At 43.7% G+C, this 25,983-nt stretch overlaps 1 protein-coding gene across 2 annotated transcripts in view; it reads left to right on the top strand.

Annotated features, from left to right (window-relative positions):
- Positions 1 to 1,233: 1,233 nt before the first annotated feature.
- The window catches only part of Pitrm1 (pitrilysin metallopeptidase 1), a 31,915-nt gene continuing 7,165 nt past the window's right edge, over positions 1,234 to 25,983 (top strand). Inside the window, exons 1-20 of one of the 2 annotated variants that reach the window (XM_059263439.1) lie at positions 1,234 to 1,339; positions 2,825 to 2,924; positions 5,863 to 5,969; positions 6,433 to 6,584; positions 7,563 to 7,677; positions 7,761 to 7,857; positions 8,890 to 9,050; positions 10,128 to 10,254; positions 10,486 to 10,574; positions 11,920 to 12,048; positions 12,665 to 12,778; positions 13,172 to 13,268; positions 14,540 to 14,674; positions 16,350 to 16,488; positions 17,903 to 18,019; positions 20,471 to 20,603; positions 22,329 to 22,449; positions 22,563 to 22,639; positions 22,853 to 23,018; positions 24,343 to 24,443. In XM_059263439.1, the coding sequence (XP_059119422.1) occupies positions 1,284 to 1,339; positions 2,825 to 2,924; positions 5,863 to 5,969; positions 6,433 to 6,584; positions 7,563 to 7,677; positions 7,761 to 7,857; positions 8,890 to 9,050; positions 10,128 to 10,254; positions 10,486 to 10,574; positions 11,920 to 12,048; positions 12,665 to 12,778; positions 13,172 to 13,268; positions 14,540 to 14,674; positions 16,350 to 16,488; positions 17,903 to 18,019; positions 20,471 to 20,603; positions 22,329 to 22,449; positions 22,563 to 22,639; positions 22,853 to 23,018; positions 24,343 to 24,443 (2,333 nt within the window). In that variant the 5' untranslated portion in view covers positions 1,234 to 1,283. Of the gene's footprint in view, positions 1,340 to 2,821; positions 2,925 to 5,862; positions 5,970 to 6,432; positions 6,585 to 7,562; positions 7,678 to 7,760; positions 7,858 to 8,889; positions 9,051 to 10,127; positions 10,255 to 10,485; positions 10,575 to 11,919; positions 12,049 to 12,664; positions 12,779 to 13,171; positions 13,269 to 14,539; positions 14,675 to 16,349; positions 16,489 to 17,902; positions 18,020 to 20,470; positions 20,604 to 22,328; positions 22,450 to 22,562; positions 22,640 to 22,852; positions 23,019 to 24,342; positions 24,444 to 25,983 lie in introns of both variants that reach the window. The other variant, XM_059263438.1, reaches the window with a different exon arrangement.

Below are 25,983 nucleotides of genomic sequence, written 5' to 3'. Positions count from 1 at the left end.
TCTACATGTTTAAACAGGTTCTACCTATCTATTGGCATTCAGTCTTTACAAGAGTAGCTTAAGGAAAGCTTTGCATGTATGGGCCAATGGGCAAGAAGGAGTGAAAGCAAGAAGCAAGGCTTAAGAACCTGAGGTCTGAAGTGTCCTAACATTTTCCTAGTCCCATCCAAACACTTCCTAGGTGTAAGGAATCCCAAATGTCCCTTCCAATTCACAAGAGTGGACCTAGCCCACTGATTTCTTTAGGTCTCCTGGTTCTGAGAAGAGCCTGTGGGGACTTTGCAAACCCTAAGACACACCACTGTCTTTTTTCTAAACTCAAAATGAGCCGACGAACGAGAAGAGCAGACACAGTGGACCACGTACCCCTCCTGGAGCTCTGAGCTGTCCAGGGTGTGCCACGGGATATCTGTGAGGAGACCACTTCTAATGGTAACATCATAGTGTTAGGGACCTGGCTACCATCCAGTGTAGTATCTTTGAAGCCACCACCCCAAGAGGTTCAGACACCGGATGGGTACCCATCTGGACTTTTTTCACCTGTCACCCTAGTACTAACGGTGGGCGAAGCAGGATCACAGTTTCATTTCAGGGTTCACACCACCTCGCTCCAGACAGTCAGGCACCATGTTCCGCCCCCTCATGTGCTAATGGGCAGCGTTTTGTCCGTACTGCTCACCAGCATATGCCCCATCCCTTATCTGCACCTACTGCACATAAACTGCAAAAGCTAGGTCCTTCATTTGCATCTGACCTGCCCTTTATCTGCCTAGGACCATTTCCTCATTAGCAAAGCTCCATCCCCTCATCTGCACAAGTACCGCCACTACCACTCCTCTCCCCCACCCCCCAACACCTCCTTAGCCAGGTGCTCACTTGCCCAAATACCCCCTCGCCAGCACATGATCCTCCCCTCTTGCCTACGATACGCTCCATACCCACATCACGCCCTTCATTAGCAAATTTCCCGCTTCTTATTGCTCCAGGCTGGTCCCTTGCAGCAAAGCCCCTATCACTTGCCCCTCTACGTCCGTCCCCAGCTCTGCTTCCTTCTCGCCCTCCTCCCACTGGTCCTTTTCTGAGGCCTGCCCATCACTATCACCCACCCATCACCCGCCCCGTACATGACTCCGCCCCATGGAACCGCCTTCCTCCCCTCCAGCCTATTGCAGACGACGTCTCCACTCCGCCTGTCCAATGAGAGTCTCGAGGTCGCTCCCCGCCCCGCGCCGTGCGTCAGGTTAAAGGCAGTCTCCACACTGGCCCCATGTTGGTCACTTGCCATGTGGCGCTTCAGCGGTCGTCCGGGACTGTGCACTGTACAGCGACTGAGCTGCGGGTGAGACAGCGTGGGTGGCAACAGTGGACGGGCAGGGGAGGGACCGGTATGAGAGACTTCGAGGTCTCTGCCATCCCTGGGCACGGGTGACAGCCCTCTCTGGGGCTCTTGCTTCCCCTAATTTCTTGCGGGTGCCTCACGTACCCCCCAAACCCTCTCCTGGGCTCCCCAAACCAAGTATCCTTACTTCCTACTTCCATCAGAGATTGTAAAGTAGTCCCTTTTATCTTCGGCGCGTGGCACAGCACGCTCTCCCCAAGAAGCTGATGCCCCAGCTACCAGAGTTGGGGTGACACCGGTGCTCCAAAGGGGAGCCAGGTCCAGGGCACTGTCCTGACCCACTTTCCGTTCTTGGACTTTTTGTGGTCCCAGAGCGAGTGGGTGGTCCTGAGTGTGGGTTACCAACGCTGTTTGAAGTAAAGATGGACTTTGATGTGGATTTTAACTGTGTAATAAAAGAGGCAGTTTATGGCTCTCATTAATAGATTTGTGCCCATCTCATTTTTTGTTACGAGGCAGAGTCCTTTAGGACTTCATGACAAGCTACTGTTTTTGTAAAGTTGTGCCTCCTGGAGTCGAACATTTTGTAGCTACTCGATTTATGGAAAAGTAAAGATGCTTTTAAAAAGTGTTTGACTTTCATGCTAATCCAAACCCTTATTTTATAGTGCTGCCAAACTCCTCTTAGTCTAGGTGAGGAAACATGGGGGTGTGGGTTTCTGTGGGGGTGTGGGCTTTAAGAGTGTTTGAACTTGATAGCAGCAATTTTATTAGTGTATGCAGCTACCAGAATAGAAATGAGTAAACCTAGCCTTTTGTCTGTCAGTGTTGTCATGCAGATCCTGTTCTGATGATCAACAGTTGCTTCAAATTTCTACCCATAATCTAGAACTTTCTGTCAGAGAGGAAAACCAATTGAATTTAACATCTCTCTCTGGTACTGCCAATGACTGAATTGGTGGGGCTTGGGGTTTATTTGTGTTGTTGTTTTCTTTTCCTTCTGTCCATATAACCTTTATAAGGGATACTTCTGAGATCTTAATACAGAAAACTTCATAAACATACAGTTTGAGAAAATAACTGTTCTAAATGATGTCATCATTACTTGGCAAGACTGCCCTGACAAGATTGTAACTCTCTATTTGTTTTGGGTAGTTATGCCCCCCAGACTTAGAGTTTATTTGCTTTTTTTCTTTTTATTATCTATGTACATTCCTCTAATAAGTTTACCTGCTCACATGATACCCGTGTACTGTCTTTTTCAAAGTCTTTGTGCTTTTGTTTCTATTCAAGGTCAAAACAGAAAGAGCATAACTAGAAACTAGTCTTTTGAAATGTCCAAGATCTTGGAAGATGCAGGATACAAGTTCTCTTTAATTAGTTTACTTTATCCTATGGGGTTATTTACATATGTCACTAAGGTATTTAACCAAACAACTTTCCAGGAAATTCACTAACTTTGAGAACTTTCTTTAAACTCAGCAGGGTACATCACAAAGTATGGAGGGAGAAGAGTGATCAAGCCTGCCAGCGAGCTCTTCAGTATAAAGTGGGCGAAAAGATCCATGGATTCACCGTAAACCAGGTACTCACCCATCTGTCTTGCCATGTTCTTTATGGATCAAGGTTGGTACACATTCAGCTTCTGCTGGCAGATGAGATCTCTTGAGAGTAGAGACTGCAGTTTTTAATTCTTACCTTTCCAGGACCTGGCAAGTTTCCTGACTCATAGCAGGTGCTCCAGATGGCTTACGCATGAAATGATGGCCAGGCCTTAATTGTACCCTTCAAAGCCTCAATCATTAGAAAATGACCCCCCACACACACCAAAGTAGGGCTTTTGTAGTCAAACCCACTGAAATTTCTGTACCCAAGCCTGATCGTTCACTGTGATCAGTACAGATGATGTTTGCTGTTCCCTATGTCCCCTCATTCACATTCTGTCATCAAGTATAGTTGCCTCTAAACTTACAGACAACCCTTTTTAGCTAGTTTGTCTTGGAATTACAAAGAAGAGATAGTACACCAGTATTTACTTGATTTACATTAAAAATGGGTTTTGTTGGTTCTTTTTCTTGTCTTTATTTTGTACGTTTAGGTTAAAACCTTCATATTACTTTTTTATTTAAATGTAATTACTGAGACATTTGAGCTGGGGATGTAGCTCAGTTGGTAGAATGCCTGTCTAGGATCCAGGAAGCCCTAGGTTACATCCCTAGCACCATATGAAACCTTGTTTGGTGGTATATGCCTATAAATGAAAGGTGGAGACAGGAGGATCAGGAGTTCAGGGTCATTTTTGGATATTTAGCAAGTTCATGGACAGCCTGGAATACTCTGTCTCAGATACACACACACACACACACACACACACACACACACACACACACACACATTAAATACACAGATACATATATGAAAGAAAATCTCACAGGTCAAGTTTTTGGTCACAGACTTTGTACTGTGCTTGTATTTAACAAATACAAGAAGGCAGAACCTGTAAGCTAGAAAGCCTCATGCGGCTGCAACAAAGGGCAGAATTTGATAAGTGGTAGAAATAAGCAAGGCCAGTGAAACTGGAGCACTAGTTCCAGGATAGGTCTTGGAGTGATGAGTCACAAAAATGGGGGGAGAGCATTGTGAGCTCCCTGAAAGGCCATGCAGAGGAATTTACAAGTTGCTGGCAATGAAGACCTTGTTCAGAATGGTGCGTTCAAAGAGAAGTGTGGAGGAAATGGTAATTCTTGCTTGAAAACAACTTCCCTGAAAGCTGTTGTTAAGCAGGCACAACATTGTCTCCTGGTTTTAAGTGCATTGATCATCTATCTGAGTGAATTCAGGAACACAAAACCAGCTACAATTACACAAGTATCAAGAGCCTGCTCTATCCATGTCATTTGTATATCTGGGCCCCTAAGTTAGACTCAGGAGACTTGGTTCTAACTGTGGTTTTGATGGGAACTTCCTGTAGAGAAGTGGACAGGTTATCGTCTGAGAAAAGAGAATGATAATGGTATAGTTATCATAGTATGTATGGCTTGTGATTGAAAGAAAGAGAACCAGCTGATATGAATGTGTGACAGGACACACTGTGTGTGTGTGGGGGGGGGGGGGCATGTGCATGTGTGTATGCATGCATGTGACACACACACACACACACACACACACACACACACACACACGTGTGTCCCTATGGGTGCCAGAGGTCTTCCTCAGGGGTATCTTCCTCAATCATACTTTTACTTTTTTTAGGCAGGTTTTCACGTCATCCTGGCTGGCCTCAAATGTGCAGTGTAGCCAAGGACAGCCTTCAGCTTCTCTTACCCTCTTGCCTCTCTCTCCCAGGAGCTGGGATTGCATGTGTATGCTCCCATGCTCTGTTTCCTAGGGTGCTGGGAATGGAACTCAGGACTTCATCCATGGCAGATCCCCTGCCAGCTGCATTACATCACAGCCTTGAGACAGGCTGTCTCACTGAACGTGGAGTTTGCTGATTGTGTTAGACTGACTGGCGGGCCAGTGAACTTTGGGAATCTTCCTGTCTCTGCCTCCTTGGTATTGGGGTTACAGACATATTGTTTTGTGCATCTGGCTTTTTGTGGATGCTGGGGATCAAACTTAGGTCCACATGTTCTCTCAGCAAGCACTTTATTGACTTACCTGTCTCTCCAGCCCCCAGAATCCTGCAGTTTATATCAAGGACTCTAGAGACTCACTTGAGGAAGAGGTCATTCCTCCATCTGTCTGCTGCTGCTCCCTTCCTGAGGAGTGGGGAGTCATTCATTTGTATGGCAGGCATTCATGACATAGTTCAGTAGAAAGGACATGGACAGCAGGTGGATCTTGGCTCAGTGCTCATTAACTGAGCCTCAGCTGTGTTTCTCTGTAAATGAGTAAATGAGGGGATAGATGGCAATGTGCACTTCCTATGTAACATGCTTGGAAAATGATTGATAAAGAATAAGTAATTAGGACCAGAAGCAACATGCCTTCTCATTGGCCTTTAATCGAGTCTAAATGTCCTTGGTCGTGAGATCAGGGATTTGAATAAGTTGGTCTGTCTACACCAGGTCTGAAATGCTAGCTTCCTAGCCTAAGTCTTGGCCGGGGGAAATAACTTAGTTGGTGAAATACTTACAAGAGGACCTAAATTGAATCCCTAGAATCCATGTTAAAACAGAAAGCCAGGGATGGTGCCATGCTCCTGTAGTCCCCTAACAGAAGAGGTAGAGACAGGTGGATGCCTGATGTTCACTGGCCACCAAGTCTAGCTTACTCAGCAAGTTCCAGGCCAGTGAGAATTTGTATCAAAAACTAAGATGGACTGCTAAGGAATGCCACCAGAGGTTGTCCTCTGACCTCCACACACTCGTGCGTGCGTGCACGCGCACAGACACACACACACACACACACACACACACACACACACACACACACACACACGAGAAAAGACGCTGGCTCTCCTGGTGTGTGGAAGGCAGCCATGCCTCGTGAGTGTGCTCACACTGTCCTTCTCTCCCCAGGTCACCCCTGTCCCGGAACTGTTCCTGACAGCAGTAAAGCTCAGCCATGACAGCACGGGAGCCAGATACCTGCACCTGGCGAGGGAAGACAAAAATAACTTATTCAGGTGTGGGGTCCTTTTGAGACCATGTCCGTGAATGTCTCTGTCCAACACATCTACCATACATGCTGAAATGAGAGGAGAAAGTGTGCCTTCCTGGGCATGGTGGCTCACCAGTAAACCTAGCACTAGGGAGGCAGAAGCAGGAGGATTGCTGTTAACTCGCTAGGCTACGTAGTGAGTTCCAGGCCAGACTGGGCTATAGAGGAGAATCTGTTTCCACCTCTCCCCCTCTTCCCATAAAGGAAGATTATATGAATTCATCTAAAGATGCTATCATCTAGATACATTGAAATTTTACAGCATGACTCAGTGATTCAGACGTTATAGTCAGAAAGCATTTTATTGAAAGACTGAGGTATAAGAGTGATTGTTTTTAATGATGCAGGGTGGCCACAGGCTCAGGAATTCTGCTACAGAATGTTAGGCTAACCCTTGTCACCTGTTTGTCATCTGTCCTTTCCCTCAGTGTACAGTTCCGCACGACCCCAATGGACAGCACTGGAGTCCCCCATGTTCTTGAGCATACCGTCCTCTGCGGGTCTCAGAAGTACCCATGCAGAGATCCTTTCTTCAAAATGCTCAACAGGTCACTGTCCACGTTTATGAATGCCTTCACAGGTAAGACTGACATCCTGAATCAAAACCATGTTTGGTCTCTCAGATATAAGGGAGTGAATTTAAGTTATTTTCCAAGAGCAAAAGAGGACTTAATGTAGTAGAATAATTTTTATCAGTCCCTGGACTAGGTGAAAGATGTTAGAAACTCAATTATTTTAGGAAAGCTACATCTTGGTTCGATAATAAAAATGGGAGTACTAGGGGCTGGGGAGATGGCTCGGTTGATAAAGTGCTTGCCGCAAAGCATGAGGACGAGGACCCAAGTTCAGGACTCTAGCATCTATTGCCAGGCATAGTGGTGTGTACCCACGATCCTAATGCAGGAGAGTGGAGGCAGGAGGATCTTTTGTCTTTTTATCCAGTCAATCTAGCTGAATTGGTGAGCTCTGGGTTCAGTGTAAGACCCTGTGTCAAAATCTAAGGCCGAGGGTGATTGATAGAAGTGTCAACATCCACCTCTGACCTCCACGGTCACACAAGCACATGTGTACATGCACCCAAGCACACAAACATATACACACACATGTATGAACACACACAATTAGCAAGTAAGTAAGGGAAAACTGGAGTTTTAGGACAATGGTATGGGAGTTTTTCTGATAAAGTTCAGAACAAATTTGGGGATATCCCTATAGCATGTACAATGTTTGATTAATGTCTGTATTGCTTGAATTAAAACAGTCAATCATTCTTATCAATTAAGCCAGTGGAGCAATGAAGTCAAGTAAGTCAATCAAATCAGAGCACAGGGAAGGTCACTGGAGAGCTGGTGTGAGGGTCTGTTCAGAGAAGACATTGGGGTTTGGAAAGGTTAAGGCTCAGCGTGGTGAGCTGAGCGGAAATGCCAAGTGCAGGGCTACCCCTTCTGTTTCCACGGGAGTTAAATACTGAAGGATGTCAAGAAGTGAGACTTCAAAGTCATGAGTTTCTCAAAGCATTTCGTATATTTTTTAAATCTCATTCTTCTTTTCTCCCCAGCCAGCGATTATACGATGTATCCGTTCTCCACACAAAATCCCAAAGATTTTCAGAATCTCCTCTCAGTGTATTTGGATGCAACTTTCTTCCCATGCTTGAGGGAACTGGACTTCTGGTGGGTAATGATCAGTTATTTGATGCGGGCGTTAGTAGCCTGCTCACTACCATCTTTTATTTATCCATTTACTGTTTATTTAGGCAGGAAGGATGGCGACTAGAACATGAGAATCCAAGTGACCCTCAGACCCCCTTGATCTTTAAAGGAGTCGTCTTTAATGAGATGAAAGGGGCGTTTGTAAGTGCTCTTCCTCACTTCTACTGTATTAAAATTATTATTGTAAAAAACGTATGTGTCTAAATGGAGCATGTTCATCTGTGAGTGCAGGCTCTGGCATGCCACGGTGCCTGTGGAGGGCAGAGGACAGCATAAGGTGTTGGTGCTTGCCTTCCACTGTGTTTGAGGAGGGTTCTCTCGTTTTTCACACCAGGCATTCTGGCCCATGAACTTCTGCACATTGTCCTTTGTCCATCTCCCATCTTGCTGTGGGAGTGCTGTGTTTACATAGGGTCGCTAACGTGTCCAGCTTTATGTGTGTTCTGGGGATTTGAACTTGTGTCATCAGACGTTTGCACCAGGCAGGGTTTCTCTGTGTAGCTTTGCACCTTTCCTGGATCTCACTCTGTAGCCCAGGCTGAGACCCGCCTGCCTCTGCCTCCCCAGCGCTGGGATTAAAGGCGTGTGCCACCGCCAAGTTTGTTAACCACTGAGCCACCACCTGTGCCCCTCCACCCACCCACCTTTGTAAAATTTCGAAATGTGTATGCACATGGAATGTAGGAGACCTGTGGTTATTTAATATTCTCACCTAACTCCTTAAATTTTCAGGACTGAGAGCAGAACCCTTCGATGGTGAGAGGGCAGGTTTCATTATACAGGACCTGGAATGTGAAGGCCTGCCCTGGCCTGGCCCACTCATTCAGAAACACACAGGATAGTTTTATACAACAGGACAATCTCTGATTCTGTGGCCTCTTTTAATAGCAAATCCGTTATCTTTTATACTCCAGTTGGTATCGTTTTGTTCATGACACTCCATGGTAGTAACATCCTTGTGTCTATATAGTTTGTGGACCAAGCAGTTCTTTCCTTCTTCCTTACCTCACCATGCCCTTCTCTCTGACTTCAAACTGTGCTTCTAAGAGAGCCAGTCCTAGGGTTCACAGATTATGAATAACTTGCACGCCGAGTTAAACTGAACCCCTGTGGCTCTTGGGTGGCATTTGATTTACAAGTATTTTTGTTAACTTACTTCTTTTCAATTTCAAGACAGACAATGAGAGGATATTCTCCCAGCACCTTCAGAACAAGCTTCTTCCTGACCACACGTACTCTGTGGTCTCCGGTGGGGACCCACTCTGCATTCCAGAGCTCACGTGGGAGCAGCTGAAACAGTTCCATGCTACTCACTATCACCCAAGCAATGCCAGGTAGTGTTGGTGTAGAGATTTGATGGTGGACCAATAGTTGACGTGCTTACATTCTTACAGTTCTTACATGAACTGATGTGGCTTCTCATTGAAGGAAGAAGTGTTTACTGAACAGATTCGTAACTGTGGGTAAAATCATGTTACTTTAGTTCACCTCTGGATCCTACTGGGGCATCACTGTAAATAGCTATAGCCATAACACTCAGTTGGCAGTGTTTAGTGGTGACAAACTATCATTAGAGTCACCTCTGCTGGAGTCCCAATTCCCCATCCTGGTCTGTGTTACACCTTATTGCATATAGTTTGTGAATGGTGATGTCCACTCTAGGACTAAGGTTCACCATGACAGACTGAAGTGTTCTGTAAATGGTGAATAAATGGTGAATGGTAATAATTGAACTTTATTTTTTATTGCTGTTAGTTTTTTTGCTTGGTTAGTTGTATGTACTTTTGTGTATAATGTTTATTTGGTTTGTTTGTTTTGTTTTTTGAGACAGGGTCTCACTGTGTAGCTTTGGCTGGCCTGAAATTCACTATGTAGATCAGGTGGCCTCAAACTCACAGAGATCCACATGCTTCTGCCTACTAAGTGCTAGGATTAAAGGCATGTACCAGGCTAATAATTGAACTTTAAATTATAGCTTTTAATGGAAAAGAAAGATTGCCTCTGGCATTTGTAGCCTTTTCCCCTGATGATTATATAACATTATATTAAAAACATGCAGTCTGGTAATTATAGCCTAAAGTTGAATTTTATGAAGTTCCTTATTTGGGGCTGCCAATCTTAGATACATTCTGGTACACATTGTATGTCATTGGAACTCATTTGGTTTTTACAATGCCTTTATAGCAGGTTCAAAATAAAATTAAAGAATTTTTGTTGCATTTAACCAAGTCCTCCTGTTTGCTATGTGTAATTAGACTGCCTCAAAACAAAAAACATCCTTAAATGCAGTTAAGGATCATGGGGAGATTAGCTGGTCTATACCTTGTACCCTCTGTCTCATACAAATTCCTTCCATGTTGATTCCGTCCCATTTCAAGCAAATAAGCTGCTGTGTTTCCTGGAATTCTTAGGTTCTTCACTTATGGCAATTTTCAGCTAGAACAGCACCTGAAACAAATTCAAGAGGAAGCCCTGAGTAAATTTCAGAAAATGGAGCAGAGTACAGCGGTGCCAGCCCAGCAGCACTGGGACAAGCCTGTGAGTGCCCAATCCAGCTATTGTCAGCGTTTTTATCCTGCCTGTTAAATGGATTGAAACACAGACCTGGACAGTGTAGTACTAATATTTTGAGAAGTTGTCCTGGGGTGTGCAGTGTTTCCGAGCTTTTCAAGACTGAGACAATGGTTACTGCAAAGGATTTGACATGTCCAGATCATCTCTGGTTGGTTCATGCTCAGTGCCTGCCTAAAGTATCACATCATTTTGCAGAGAGAATTCCATATAACGTGTGGCCCAGACTCATTAGCTACGGATGCCTCTAAACAAACTACTGTCAGCGTTAGCTTCCTCTTACCAGAGTAAGTATGTGTTGTAAAATTGATGCTGGCAGACAGTAAGAAAATAGGCAGATTAGAAGGGTAGATAATTCACCACTCGGGAGTAATTTAATGGACATGTAGGAGGGTTCAGGAAGCCAGCAAGTTTTAAGACTAGAGAACAAATGTCAAGTTTTTAATAATATCAGATGTGGGGTTGGGAAAATCAATCTGCCATCCAATCAGGGAAAAATGATGTTCTTATTGTATATGCACACATATTCACACAGGGTCTCTGCACTTCACTCTGGCTTGGTACTGTCTATATAGCCAAGAATGACCTTGAACTTCAGCTTTTCCTGCTTCCGCCTCAAATGCTGTGATAATAAGTATGTGCCGCCACGCCTGGTTTTTAATGCAATGCTGGGACATGAACCCAGGGTTTCATGCATGCTAGGAAAGTACTCTACCATTTGACCCACATTCCCTTCCCTACTTATTAATATTAAACACTTCCCAAAAAAGGGACTGCTTTTAATGGTTTAGCTTTTGGGGGGTTCCTGGTCCACTACAGGTATAAGTATCCTGTGAACGTTGTCCTCAGGAGAATATGCCATAAACAAAACTTTGTAACTCTAGAGATTTGCTGAAGAGCAGCATCAAATTCATGCCCTGAAGAGCATTTCAGAAAGGAAGGACAGGGCTCTTCTACCCTACCCAAGCTCTGGCTACTGCTCATAACTTCACAGTCTCTTATGGTGCTGACATGGTCCTGTTGCTGAAGCTACAGTATGTCAAAAGACAGAGTAGACCATCTGTTGGTAGCATTTGATGTGTAACTAAATTAATTTTCTGGTTCTGAGCCCCCCCCATCCCATATAATTATTAAAATAAAGTAAAAATTCAAGAATTTCTAGTTGAAATTATGCTTGATTGGAGATGCAGGTGCTAATTTAAGAGTGGTTTTGAATGACTTTAAAAGCTCTTAGGGCTATAGAGAGGGCTCTGCCGGGAAAGTGCTGATTACTAGCCATGAGGACCTGAGTTCAGTCCCAGAACTTTAAAGCTGGGCGTGGTGACACAAACTTGTAATCTCAGTGCTTTTGGCAGGGAGTGAAGATAGACAGATCCTCAGGGCTCACTGTCCAGCCAGCCTAGCAGAATCAGGAACTTCTAGTAAAAATAAGAGAGGCTGTCTCCAAAAGCAAGCTGGATGGCACCTGATGATTGACGAATGAAGTTGACTGTCGTGTGTATGTGGGCAGCTACAAACACGCATAAACATGTTTATACACACATTTTAAAACAATATATGTATAACCACCAGGAATGTTCCTTTGCGTTCTCTCCTTACTGACCCTCACTTATCCTCCGTCCCCCCATGAAGTATCACTGACACTTTGGAAGCCTTCACGCTGAACCTTCTGTCTTCTCTCCTGATTGCGGGGCCCAATTCCCCCTTTTACAAGGCTCTGATTGAATCTGGACTCGGCACAGACTTTTCTCCCGATGTTGGGTAAGCTGTGTTTCTTTGGTTGGATTTGATCGACTTGATTGGTTCATGGGTTTGACTTATTGATATGGATAGGGTTTGATATAGTTGGCAGGTGGCTGAATTGATTGGTTTGATGGAAATTGATGTGACTAATTTAGTTGATTTGATTGATTGGCCTGTTTGATTGATTGACTGATTTGCCCAGGAAGCCTTGCATTTTCAGTCTTCCTGCCTCAGCCTCTAGGGCTGGCACTCCAGACCTGTCTGTGTTCCAAGGCCTGGATTTATTGGTGTTCTACATCAATACCACTTACATTGTGCTTTAAAAATTCCTATCATTAAGTATTCCTTAAAACACTAAGGTGTTGTAAAGCTCAGCAGTTGACTGTTTCTAGGATTGTTTTACCATAACGCAGAAGCTTAAGTAGTACTGACTTTTAGAAATATTTAAAAGGTTATGATTGTACATTTGACTAGCCACTAGAAGCAAGTGTCTGAGACCATTACTTCAGTACATTGCTTTAATGCATTCTTCGGTGGGATTGTGACTTAGAGTCTTTAGTCCTGATATGTCAGTAAAGTGCATCACAAAGGAAAGTGCTTGGCTGCTGAGGCATTGTTTGCTTTTGTATTCTAGATATAATGGCTACACGAGGGAGGCTTACTTCAGTGTTGGCCTCCAAGGGATTGGAGAGAACGATGTCAAGACAGTCCGAGAGCTCGTAGACAGGACAATTGAAGAAGTTATTGAGTATGTGCGAAGGTCATGATGACCTGCTTCTGTCCTTCCTTCATGAGTGTTCTGTGGGAAGGAGACTGAGCCATCTCCACTACCGCCATTGACAACCTCCTCTCCATGTAATGTGTGACATGTGTTGGTTCAATTTAGTTGTTTATATATTTGATTTTTATTCTGGATTTTTTTTTTAGCATACAAAGTAATGGGTAGTGTAACATTTTCATATGTGCATGTGTGTGTGTGGTGTATGATTTGTTCTTATGTGTCTTTCCCATCTTTGTGTCCCACCCCTTGCTCCTTCCTTCTCCATATAGTCCCTCCTTATATGTCACTTATTTAATTGTTTCCATATTCCCTCTGCCACCATGTGACCTCTCTTTTCACAGCATCTCACTTGTTTTTTAGGAAAGGATTTGAAGATGATCGGATTGAAGCTTTGCTTCACAAAATCGAAATCCAGATGAAGCATCAGTCTACCAGCTTTGGCCTGGCCCTGACGTCGGTATGTGATCATTGCTACAGCTGCTTTCCCTTTTGTTCTGATTTTGGTTTTATAACTAGTAATTCTCTCTGAGTTTGTTTTTTTATTGGTATGTTGTTTTATTTTTTTAAACTTGTTTTTATAATTTTTATTTGTATTTGAAACAAGGTCCTGCCGTGCAGCCCCAAACCCAGTTCTCTCAGCATCCTGAATGCCAGGGTTATAGGCATGTACCTACCATGGTGCTCACCAGAACTGTGGTTCTTGACAGCAATGAGTAGATTGATTAACATTGACAATTGATTATACTTATGATTTAGTTTCAAGTCACTTATAAATATACTTATGATTTAGTTTTTCTTTCTTTTTAAAGGTTTTTTTTTTTTTTTTAATGTATGTGTATGAGTGAGTGCCTATGAGAATTTATGTGCACTGTGTGCATGCAGGAGCCATTGGAGACCAGAAGACAGTATTGGATCCCCTGGGAACTGAACATGGGTCCTCTTCAAGAGCAGTAGCTCTCTTTACCACTTGCCAGATCTTTTTATTAGTTTTTGATTAGCTTGTTTAATTGGCTGTTAATTTTGTTCTCTTTTATTTGCCTGTATTATTAAGTATGCAAGTCTATGTGTGTATGAAGGTATGTGTGTGTGTGTGTGTGTGTGTGTGTGTGTGTGTGTGTATCTGGATGTCTATGTGCAAACCAGGGGGGCAATATCAGATGTTGCTCCTCAACTACTGTCCACCATATCTTTAAGACTGAGACTCTCACTGGCCTTTCACCAAGTAGGTGATGCTGGCTAGACAGTGAGCAACAGGGACCCACCTGTCTCTGCCTACCCAGCATGTATCACCATGCTTGGCTTCTTTCTTGTTAATGGGGGTTCTGGAGATCAATCACATGTGCTTGCAAAGCAAGTTACTTTACCAGCTAAGCTGTCTCTCCAGCCTCTTAATTGACTGCTTGAGAATATTACATTTTTATATGAAATGGATTTGTTTATATAGCTAATACATTACATATCATAAGCAAAATAGAATTAATAGACTTTAAACTGTGTTAAAAGCAGTTATGTCTTGGGGATGGAGGATATTAGTGATTGAACACAGGGCCTTGGACATACTAGACAAGTGCTGTACAAACTGAACTATATCCCCACCCCTCATCCATGGTGTTTTTAAGTAGACCCTGGTATCATAATAGACTGTCATGCCTTTGATGTTTACCTGGGGTAGCCTAGTTTTTCTGAGGTTATAACACTGCACTTTATGTTTACATCTCTTTGTTGTAGTATATAGCCTCTTGCTGGAATCATGATGGGGACCCTGTGGAACTCCTGCAGATGGGAAATCAGTTGACTAAATTTAGGCAGTGCCTTAAGGAAAATCCAAAATTTTTACAAGAAAAAGTAGAGCAGTATTTTAAGGTAAGAAAATCAGAGAATCTTTAGTCTATAACTTGGTAGTTAGATTTCAAAATATTGAAAAATGTCAAGTTTTTGAAAATTGTAAAGTTAAGATCACAATCTATATAAGTCAGTTTCTGTTAATAGATTATGTATATATATATATGTGTGTATATGTAATAAGAAATACACGTGCTTACATGCCTTAAATTCTGTTTTTGAGATTATAATGCAAGTTCGGTACTTAGTTTATTATAGTAATATATGTATATAGAATGAATTATTGATTTGTATTTCCCCCCACTTTCTAGCAAGCTATACTTGGCTGTGTATTTTCTGTTGTACTCTACTTAATTACTGAGGGTCACACTGTTACCTGTTTTGAAGGATAGATTTCTCATAAGGCATTGTTTGGGACAAGGAATGTGATCATTTGACCTATGATTTCTCTGTGTCCTATATGTACCCACCTCCCCATGCACGCTTTTATTGATTTGTCCTAGAATACACACTCAAGCTTGCTTCTCAGCCTTCCTGCCTCTGCCTCCTAAGTGTTGGGATAACAGGCAATTCCCACCACATCCAGCTGTTGGGAAGTTCTTATTGTAATCAAATCCACATGCCTCTCTTTGTTGAACATCATGTGCACATGCTTAATTATTGAAATAAATAACAGAAGCAGGCTAAGAACACCTGCCATTTTTCTTGTATATTTGGTCAACATCTGTCTTGTACACTTAAATTATAAACTGATGAATTGTAAGTATTGTTCCAGAGGCATACATGGTGGCACATGCCTATCATCCCAGCACTGGTGAAGCAGAGACAGGAGGATCAGGAGTCCAGGGTCATCCCTGGCTACATCATAAGTTTGAGGCCAGCATGGGCTACCTGAGACCTTGTCTCAAAACAAACAAACAAAAAATTATAGTTCTAGCCTGGACGGTTGTAGCACACGCCTTTAATCCCAGCACTCAGAAGGCACAGCCAGGTGGATCTCTGTGAGTTTGAGGCCAGCCTGGTCTACAGAGCGAGATCCAGGACAGGCACCAAAACTACACAGAGAAACCCTGTTTTGAAAAACCAAAAAAAATTATAGTTCTAGCCTTTCAGAAATTTATAGTACTAGATAAGAATTAATTTTGAGTTCTCTTATCTTTATTATTTTATTTAATTTATTTATTTATTTATTTATTTATTTATTTATTTTTTGGTTTTTCGAGACAGGGTTTCTCTGTGTAGCTTTGTGCCTGTCCTGGAACTCACTTTGTAGACCAGGCTGGCCTCGAACTCACAGAGATCCGCCTGCCTCTGCATCCCAAGTGCTGGGATTAAAGGCATGCGCCACCACCGCCCGGCTCTCTTATCTTTAAAATAATTCATAATATCAGAAAGTGCAGGTTTTCTTTACAGCCAAAATGTACATTTTGGGAAAGACAGTGGTTACAGTTGGCCTGATTGAAGTAACAACACCTACGGCTCATGTACTGACCATATAGCAGGTATGGTCGCGAGTGTTTCAGATGGCCTGTGTGCTCAGAGCTGCCTAACAGCCCTAACCAAGTTCTCATTATCTGAGAGTCGGGAAAACAGAACTGTAAGCCCAGGAGCACACTGCTCTCATGTTTTAATTCGTTGGATTTAATTTCACCTAATCGTGTTTTAATCTGGGTTCTTGTTGCCATGGTTTCCACAGAACAACCAGCACAAGCTGACTTTATCCATGAAGCCAGATGACAAATATTATGAGAAACAAACACAAATGGAGACTGAAAAGCTAGAGCAAAAGGTGAATTCTCTCTCCCAGGCGGACAAGCAGCAGATCTATCAGAAAGGTCAGAGGGATTGGGGTGAGGTGGCTTACTTGATTTGATGTGATGCATCTGATTCCTATGATTGGCCTGATGTTCCTCGGGCCTGAACTCAGGGCGCTGTCAGAGCTAGGCAAGTGCACTCCCAGGAAGCTCTGTCTCTAGCCTCTTCACTGTTTATTTTGAGATAAGAGCTCAACACTGACCTTGAACTTTCCCACTGCCTTTAGCTGGGATTACAGGCTTGTGCCTCCAGGCCTGGAAACACAGTTACTTACATCAGTAGTTCTCAACTGAAGGCCATTGTTCCTGTCTTCCCCTCCATGCTCTGTCCCCCTGCCCCCCAAAGAATTCAACACTTGGCAGTAGAAAAGTTTTGCTTGTTTTAAAGGCCATGCATCTGTAATAATGCTTGCACGCTCTCTACCCTCCGTACAACCTAGTGAACTTTTTACCCCTCATAGAGGCAAGTTTGGACACCTACAGACTTCATATATGTCATGATGGGTTCTACCCATGACATTTAACCATTTCAGAAAATTCACACTGTAGTTTGTTTATTTATATCGGCTCACAGGTCCAGATTATGGGCCACCCATCATAGGGAAGTTAAGGTGGCAGGAATGTGAAACAGCTATCACAGCACATCCAGAGTTGAGATCAGAGTGAGGAGAATACGTTCATGCCCGCTTGCCTACCTGTGTGCAACTAGCTTTCTTCATTCTTAGGTAATTCAGAGCCCAGTTCATAAAGTGGTGCCACCTACATTCAGGGTGGGTCTTCCTACCTCAGTTAACTCTTTTAAGACAGTCCCCACAGACATACCCAAATCCACCTGTCTAGATAATTCCTCATGGAGACTCTTTCCAGGTGATTCTAGATTATGTCAAGTTGAAAGTTGAAGTAGAGCAGTAGCAAAAGACGTTAATGATGATGCTCAGGCTACAGAAGGGGTTTCTTTCTGTGCAAATTCTCTGCAGAGCTCACTTAAACTAGGCATAGTGCTTGGAACCTCTGGATTAAAGGCCGGTCAGAAGATGCCTGGCAATGGGAAAAGGTTTATTAAGTTTACATCAGTGTTTTTGGTGTCTGACTGCCACGGAAGACTGAAGTCCTTAGCATGAGGGACTTTGTGATTAGAGGAAAGAAAAAAAAATAGCTGAGTGATTCAAATGTTGACTATGAATGTATGCACACAAGGGGCAATTGGGATGCTGGGGTAGTTGCAGAATGATGCAGTGACATCAGGTTTGCCTAGACAAGGTGTGGCAAGCACTTACATGCTTTGATGATCGTGTCCCCTCTACCTGTGGCCTCAGTGGCTCACCTTAGATCTTCTATAATGAAGACTAGCAGACCAAGAAGAGCATAAAACCCTAAAACTTTCAGTCAGGGTTGTTTGGTTTTCATTTTCACCTTTTTTTTTTTTCCACTTTAGGTTTAGAGTTACGAACTCAGCAAAGCAAACCTCAAGATGCCTCCTGTCTCCCAGCACTAAAAGTTTCTGACATTGAGCCCACCATGCCTGTCACCAAGTTTGACATCGGGCTCGCAGGTCACCATCAAGTCCTTCTCATGGGTACCTGGGTGCTTTGACTGCATGAAGAAGCAGTTTGCAAACAGGCAGAGTCATGTTTTAGATGTTTTCCAGAAAACATCTGAGTGAGCAACCTGTTCATATAGCTCTGCTGTTTATATGCCTTGCAAATTATTGTTGGTTTATATGTGCACACACATATATATGTACGTGTGCGTGTGTGTGTGCGTGTGTGTGTGTGTGTGTGTGTGTGTGTGTGTGTGTGTGTGTGTGTGTGTGTAGGCCAAAGGCCAATCTTATGTCTATCTGCTCAGGTATGATCCACCTGTTTTTCAAGACAATGTCACCACAGTGTCACTCACTGGGACTTGGGGCTTTGTAGTTCAGCTAGGCTGGTGAGCTAGTGACATGTCTCCATCTCCCAGTTTGGGGATTACCAGTGTGCACCTCCACTCCTGACTTTCTTTCTTTCTTTTCTTTTCTTTTTTTCTGTGGATTGTGAGGATCAAACTCAGGCCCCTGATTTCACCAACTGAGCTTTTTCCCAGTCCTTGCAAATTATTTTGACTTCAATGATGATAGACTTCTTTATTCGGGAAGAAGCTTTGTTTCTTTCTGTAAGTATAGATTTGATGGTGTCAGGGGGATTCACTGCTGCTGGGATCAGGTGAGGATAGGCATTTCCCTGTGGTTGAATTCAGGATGGCTTTGGAAGACTGTAGGAATCCTCTGAGCGCCTGTCTCACTCTAGCTCTTTCGCTTTCCTAGCAGAGGAAGTGAGGGGATAAACACTGGCAAAGTTAGGTCCTGAGGAGTTACAGAGAAAGGACAGGGCCTGGGGATGCTGTGGGTCTCCTGTATCACTGCTGTGAGATCTTGGAGTTGCTTGTTTTCCCTTTGCTTGTGGTTGGTGACATGAGAGACAGTTGTCTCTGGAAGAGCATTTTCCTGGAAGATGTTGCCACATGAACTTGTGAGTGGCCATGGGTAGTTTTTGTATTGATCCAGCCAGAGGTTGAGCTTTAATGTGCACTGTGGATGATGGATGGATTTGATTGGATTTGATTTTGGAACTGAGAGCCTCCTGTTTGCTAGACAAGCACTGGATGACAACCCCAGGGTAGAAACAGTTTCCTGTGAGGCATCTCTACCCTGCCTTGCATATTTTAACAGTGATTATCTCACTTGCCATGTCCGATTTATTTGTATAGGTTTGTGTGTTTAGCTGAGAGGGGCCGCAGGGAGGGAATGAAAACTCCCAGAAATCATTTTCATGTGTGACATGGGTGTGTGTGTCTCCAGATGCACCTGTATGTGGTTGAGTGAACATGTGGGGAGCATGTGCATGTGGAGGTTGATATTGAGAATCATTCTCTACTGATCTTGTAACTTATTTAGTGAGGCGGGGTCTCTCAATCAAACCCAGAGTTGACCGATATGGCTAGTCTTGCTAGACAGCTTCTTCCAGGGAATCCCATCTCCAACCTTCAAGGCTAAAATTAAAAGTGGGCTGCAATGCCTATGTGACATTTTACATGGATGTCCCAACTCTGGACAGTTATCAAAATCCCAACTCTGGTCCTCTTGCTTGTGAGGCAAGCACTTTGACTACTGAGTAATCACCACGACCCCTCTTACATTTTTATTTATAAGGGAATTTCAAGAAATAGAGACAATAAATCATGCATCACCAAACATTTTCATTCCTCTTTCAGTATAGGGCACTGTGCAAGGTGGGGATATATAAAACAGAATCCAGAAAACCTACCCCCAGAGATGAGGAGATGCCCTAAGGTCATGGTGTCCTAAGATATCATGAAGGTTGTGGAGGACAGGTCATTCATTATACAGTGCTCCTGAAGGGTGGGAGGACTCACTGGGGGAGACCAGCAGCATATAGAGATGGGACGATGAAGTCAGATGTTGTGGGAATGACCATCAACGTGGACTTAACCATATTGATGAAGGAAAGCTCTCAGGGTACGGCTCAGATACAGGTGAAACTGACACGGAGATGCTGCTGAAATTAGCTGTGCAATCAGAAAAACATGATGAGTGTTCCACCCCAGTGCTTTGGCAAGCAGGGGCTGCCTTACATCGTAGTGTTTCCACTTCATACCGTAAGGAAAGTGCAGTAAGGAAACATGTGTCAGCCATGGGAAATGATGAGTATGTTTCTATGCTCTTACAAGTTCTAAACCTCCATCCTTGAAAAGCAGTAGCATGATTTCTTAAAGAATGATTAGGGGCTGGGGATGTAGCTCAGTTGGTAGAGAGCTTGCCCAGCATGCAGAGTATCTCTTGAACCCTACTGTAATCCCAGCAGGAGAAATCAAGAGCTCAGGGCCATCCTTCGATAAACATCTAGTTTGAGGATAGCCCTACCTACATGAGACCCTGCTTCAAAAACAAACACAAACCCATTCAAATTTTATTAATTAAACCAAAAGGATTGCTTTTGTTTTCCAGCTGGAGACATCCCTGTGCAGTACTGTCCCCAGCCCACCAATGGTGTGGTGTATTTCCGAGCCTTTTCCAGCTTAAACACCCTTCCAGAGGAGTTGAGACCCTATGTGCCTCTCTTCTGCAATGTGCTGACCAAGTGAGTTGTAGAGCGTAATAGATGCACATCCATGCTGTTCAGCATATTTTTATGATGTTTATTAGTGTGTGTGTGTGTGTGTGTGTGTGTGTATGTGTGTGTGTGTCCTTTGAGTATTATGTTCATGCCCTGATGGGTGTCACCTCCCAGGGAATTATTTTGATTTTAAAACCTCCCAGGGGGTTATTTGGTTTTTAAAACTTAATGTTGTCACTGCCTGTACAATGGTATTTGCTTTCTTATGGACATGTTTTCTCATTTTAAATATGTTACATTAAAATATGAATCTAGCCGGGCAGTGGTAGCGCACGCCTTTAATCCCAGCACTTGGGAGGCAGAGCCAGGTGGATCTCTGTGACTTCGAGGCCAGCCTGGGCTACCAAGTGAGTTCCAGGAAAGGCGCAAAGCTACACAGAGAAACCCAGTCTCGAAAATATATATATATATATATATATATATATGAATCTAGAGAAGTGGGTAATACTTATGAAGGCATCTGTCCAGATGGATCACCAAAGATCTTGAAGAAAGGGGAATACACTTAATCAGGAAATAAGAACAATTCAGTGTAAGGAACAGCTGTAGCTTGAGGGCTGTCTGTCCAGGTGGACAGCCTCCTCCTGTCTCTTCTTTTCTCCTGAACTAACTTGGCAGTGGCTGTCCCCGTCCCCCCGTGTCCCGTCCCGTCCCCCCCCCCGTTCCCCCCCCCCCCCCCCCCCCCCCCGCACGCCAGCCTGTGGAGAGATTAGAAATTGTACGTGAGTTTGTCTTGACAGCTACAGACTTCCTCTCCTGCTATAGGACAGTAAAAGGAAACTGAGGCTGGAGAGATGGCCCAGCAGCACTTGCTGCTCTTCCAGAGGTCCTCGGTTCTATTCCCAACACCGACATGGTAGCTCACAACTGACTATAAATCCAGTTCCAGAGATTCTGATGTCTTCCTCTGGTCTCTACAGGCACCGGGACACACATGTATACAGACATCCATGCAGGCAAATACTTAAACATATGAAATAATAGAATAAAAGAACAAGTCAGGGAAACCTAAACTGCCATGCACAGTGGCTGGGTGCTGCCGCTCAGTCTGATGTGCACTTCATGGAGTTCAAGTTGCCTGCGTGTTCCAGTGCTGCCTGGCTCTGGAGCCTATATGCTGGCTGAGGATTGGATTGCATCTTTGACTTTTAGGAAGTTTTGTCCCAATTCTCAGCCATTTTAATAGCTCCTAGTGTCTGTCCTTTTAACCCAGTTTTCAGGAGCACCTCACAGTAGTGCTTTGGGCTCAGATGGATAATATTTCTTCTAGAAACATCAGTACACAGAGAATTCTTGCACATATTTCTCAGATCCCTCCACTCCATCACCAGATATTTGAGCAAATAAAGTATGTGTGAAAATATTTAGGGGGAAGAAAGCACTCATGACAACTGTACAAGCTGAAGACTGTAAAAGCGCATGCATCCTGTTATCTTTAGCGGTGGACACTAACTGCTAAAGTCTAGCGTCCTGGATGCTGGACATGAGTTCCAGATGGAGAAGTGGGTTTGTACCTCAGTGAGTAAGCACATCGAGCTGTGTAGAGGTTTATGCTAGCATGCATTCAGGAACCGTGACATGTACAGGAGATAGGAGAGTTGCGGTTATGAATTAGCATACATACCCTGTGCAGTTGAAAATGATAGGCACAGGCAACTCTCCTAACTCAGGTACTTCTTTGCTCATCAGGCTGGGTTGTGGCATCCTTGACTACAGAGAGCAAGCCCAACAGATTGAGTTAAAGACAGGAGGCATGACCGTTTCACCTCATGTGCTCCCTGACGACTCACAGCTGGATACCTATGAGCAGGTAGCCTTTCACTCTCCATCACGGCTAAAGTCAAAGACTTGTCTCTACAGTGTCCTTAGTTTTAATGGTACCATAATTAATTTCAACTTTTGTATTTTTCCTTGGTGATGTAGGGTGTGCTGTTTTCATCCCTCTGCCTGGAACGGAACCTGCCAGACATGATGCATCTGTGGAGTGAAATATTTAACAAGTAACTTTATATTAATAAGTGGGAGTTTAACATATCTAATTCTGAAATGCTTCCCCAAGGATTTTCTTCATTTGTCACATTCTAGTCTGATTTTACTTGTAATTCCTAAGGACATAGGAAATTTTGAAAGATACCGGATTACTCTGTAATAACTTTGCTGCTGTATCAAAATGGAGCTGGGTCGGTCTCCAAGACTTCACTGTGTTTTTGTAGCCCATGCTTTGAGGAAGAAGAGCACTTCAAAGTGTTGGTGAAGATGACTGCTCAGGAGCTCTCCAACGGCATTCCAGACTCGGGGCATCTCTATGCATCCCTCAGAGCGAGCAAGACGCTCACACCTTCAGGAGACTTGCAGGAGACTTTCGGTGGGATGGATCAGGTGGGCACTGGCAAGGACAGGTGCTTGTTCAGGATGAGCAAGGCTTCCTGGAATTGGTAATGTTGTCTGGTAATAAATTATTTTATCTCAGAAAGCTAACTTTCTAAAAGCTGGATTTGGTGGCTTATGCTTATAATACCAGTGCTAAGAAGTCAAGGCAGATAGATTCCTGAGGATTGCTGGCCAGCCAGTCTAGCCTACGTAAGGAGTCCCAGGCCAGTGAGAGACAGTGTCTCTTTGAAAAGGTGGATGGATCCTGAGGAATGAGTTGAAGTTGTCCTCTGGCCTCCACATATACATGTTTGCACACATGGCTGTGAAAATACATACGCATGCACACACACAGACTGAAACCAGAAGGCTAACTTTCTAACTTAATTCTGATTTTTTTGTTTTGTTTTGTTTTTAGTTTCTGGTTTTGGATACACAAACAGGGTTTCTCTATGTATCCCTGGCTGTCCTGGAACTCACTTCTGTAGACCAGGCTGGCCTCGAACTTATTTACCTGCCTCTGCCTCCTGAGTGCTGGGATTAAACCACCACTGCCTGGCTTAATTCTGATTTCTAATTCCCAGACTTGATGGAGCAAAGTGTTGGTTTGAACTCACTTTCCTCTTGGTGCCATACGCTCCCTCAGCAGCACCCAAGTGACGCTGGCAGTAGACACGCATGCACACCCCAAACCAGGGCACATCCAGTGGTCAATCAGGACCTGGATCCAGGACGTTTGCATTTCAGACCTGTCCAGAGAAGAAATAAACAACTTGAAACTGAAAAATTACTACTAACGTAGAAATTGCAAGGTGCCAAAAAAAAAAAAAAAAAAAAATTGCTGTGCTCTGCAAACATATTTTCTATAACAGCCAAATTCTAGAGCATCACAAATACTCTTGTGTTATTTTCCTGCCACTGTGATAAAATACCATAACCAAAGGCAATTTAAGGTAGAAGAGATCTGTGTTAGCTTGTGGTTCCAGAGGGATAGAGTCCATGATGATGGGAAAGGCATGGCGATAGGAGGCAGAAGCAGAGGCCACATTTTCCTCCATACTGGGGAAGCAGAGAAAACAGGAAGTGGGTGGGGCTCTAAACCCTCACAGCCCACCCCCACCAACTTACTCCCTCCAGCAAAGCAGCACTTCCAAGGGGTCCTGTAATCTCCCCAAACAGCACCACCATCAGTGGACCAAGTATTCAGATACATGAGTCTACAGAGGACTTTTCTTATCCCAACCACCACGGCTGTCACCTAAAATTTGGTTCAGTTGTGCAGTGTATTGACTGTGGGTGTGGTCTGACTCAGTGTCTGCCTCCTATGGTCCAGGTGAGGTTGATGAAAAGAATCGCAGAAATGACAGACATCAAGCCCATCCTGAGAAAACTCCCCCGGATCAAGAAGTACCTACTAAACTGTGATAACATGAGGTGGGTGCCCCGATTGCTTCCAAACAGATCTTATGATTCACACCATTTCATGAAATGTCATTCTTCAATATTCTTTTTTGAAGATGTAATTACCTGAATTTATCTTCAAAGCAGAAAGTGTGTTGGTGTAGGTGTTAAGTTACAGGATTGCTTCTAGACTTCAAAATAATGTTTTGTGGAAATGAAAAGAATAGCATTTTAATTTAATAACAGTTGGGTGTAGTGGAGATGAAAGCGACTAATTTAAGTCTCGAACTACAAAGTAGGCTTATGGTGCCAACTAAAAAGTTATTTGCTTCTAAAAGTAAATATTTCATAAACAAGGAATCGGTGAGACCTAGTGAAGGTTATCTTGCTCAAGCCTGGTATCCTATTAGGGTTTCTCTTGCTGTGATGAAACACCACAACCAAAAGCAATTGGGGAGGAATGGCTTTATTTGGTTTACATATCCAGCGTCACAGTCCACTGCAGGAAGTCAAGACAGGAACTCCAGCAGGGGAGGAACCTGGAGGGAAGGACTGATAAGTCCATGGAGGGGTGCTGCTTACTGGCTTGTTCCTCATGACTTGTTCAGCCTTCTTGAATAAAACTCAGGACCACCAGCCCAGGGCTGGCCCCATCCACAATGGACTGAGCCTTCCCCCCATCAAGCACTAATTAAGAAAATGCCTTACAGCTGGATCTCATGGAGGCATTTTCTCAATTGAGGTTTTCTCGTTTCAGTTGATGCTAGCTTGTGTCAAGTTGACATAAAACTAGCCAGGACAACCAGTGTCTTGTAGCGGTTTGCGCACACTAAATTAGCTTTATGCATTCAGGCTTGAGCATGAATAAAAATGAAGTATCAGTAGTTTACATTCAGTGTCTTGCTACCACTAATACTGATGTAGTATTCACTGATGATTAATGAGAAAATGCATAACTAAAGCTACTGTTTTGCATAGACTCCTGGTCTCTTCCTCCAGACAGTTCTCAAGAACCATTAACAGATGCCACAGGGCAGACTAGCTGCAAGAGTGGGGCCTAGTCATCCTCAGTGCTCCAGCCTTCGGTATCCTGTGGGCCTGGTTTGCACTTCCTTCCCTTTCACCCTAGACCAGCTGAATTCAGCGCTTACCCTTACACCCCAGGCTTTATTTAGTCCAGCATTCACCATGGTGCCCCAGGCCAGCCTGGCCCAGCAATTACTCTTACATCCCAGGCTGACTTTCCCTGGGGTTCATTTTACACCCTAGTACTCACTTATACCCTAGGATGGCTTCCTCCTGTGTTCACCATAACACCCAAGACCAGCCTGGAGAACTTAGATTGTCTACTTCCTTCTCCATGAAACTGTCTTTGCGAGGTTCTTACATGCAATAAAATCAGTAATCTATACACTCAGTGAGTATAGAGCCCATCCTCAGTATTAATTAAGTAGTGTCTGCTGTGAGTTAACCCCAAAAGGGGGAAACGTGCATAATCTTCGTGATTCTCTCAAGTGGGGAGGAGTTTGGTTTTTTTGTTTTTGTTTTTGTTTTTTTGTTTTTTGTTTTTTTT

The sequence above is a fragment of the Peromyscus eremicus genome, chromosome 5 (assembly GCF_949786415.1).
Source record: "Peromyscus eremicus chromosome 5, PerEre_H2_v1, whole genome shotgun sequence".
Lineage (NCBI taxonomy): Eukaryota > Metazoa > Chordata > Mammalia > Rodentia > Cricetidae > Peromyscus > Peromyscus eremicus.
This window is presented reverse-complemented; position numbering and strand designations above follow the sequence as displayed.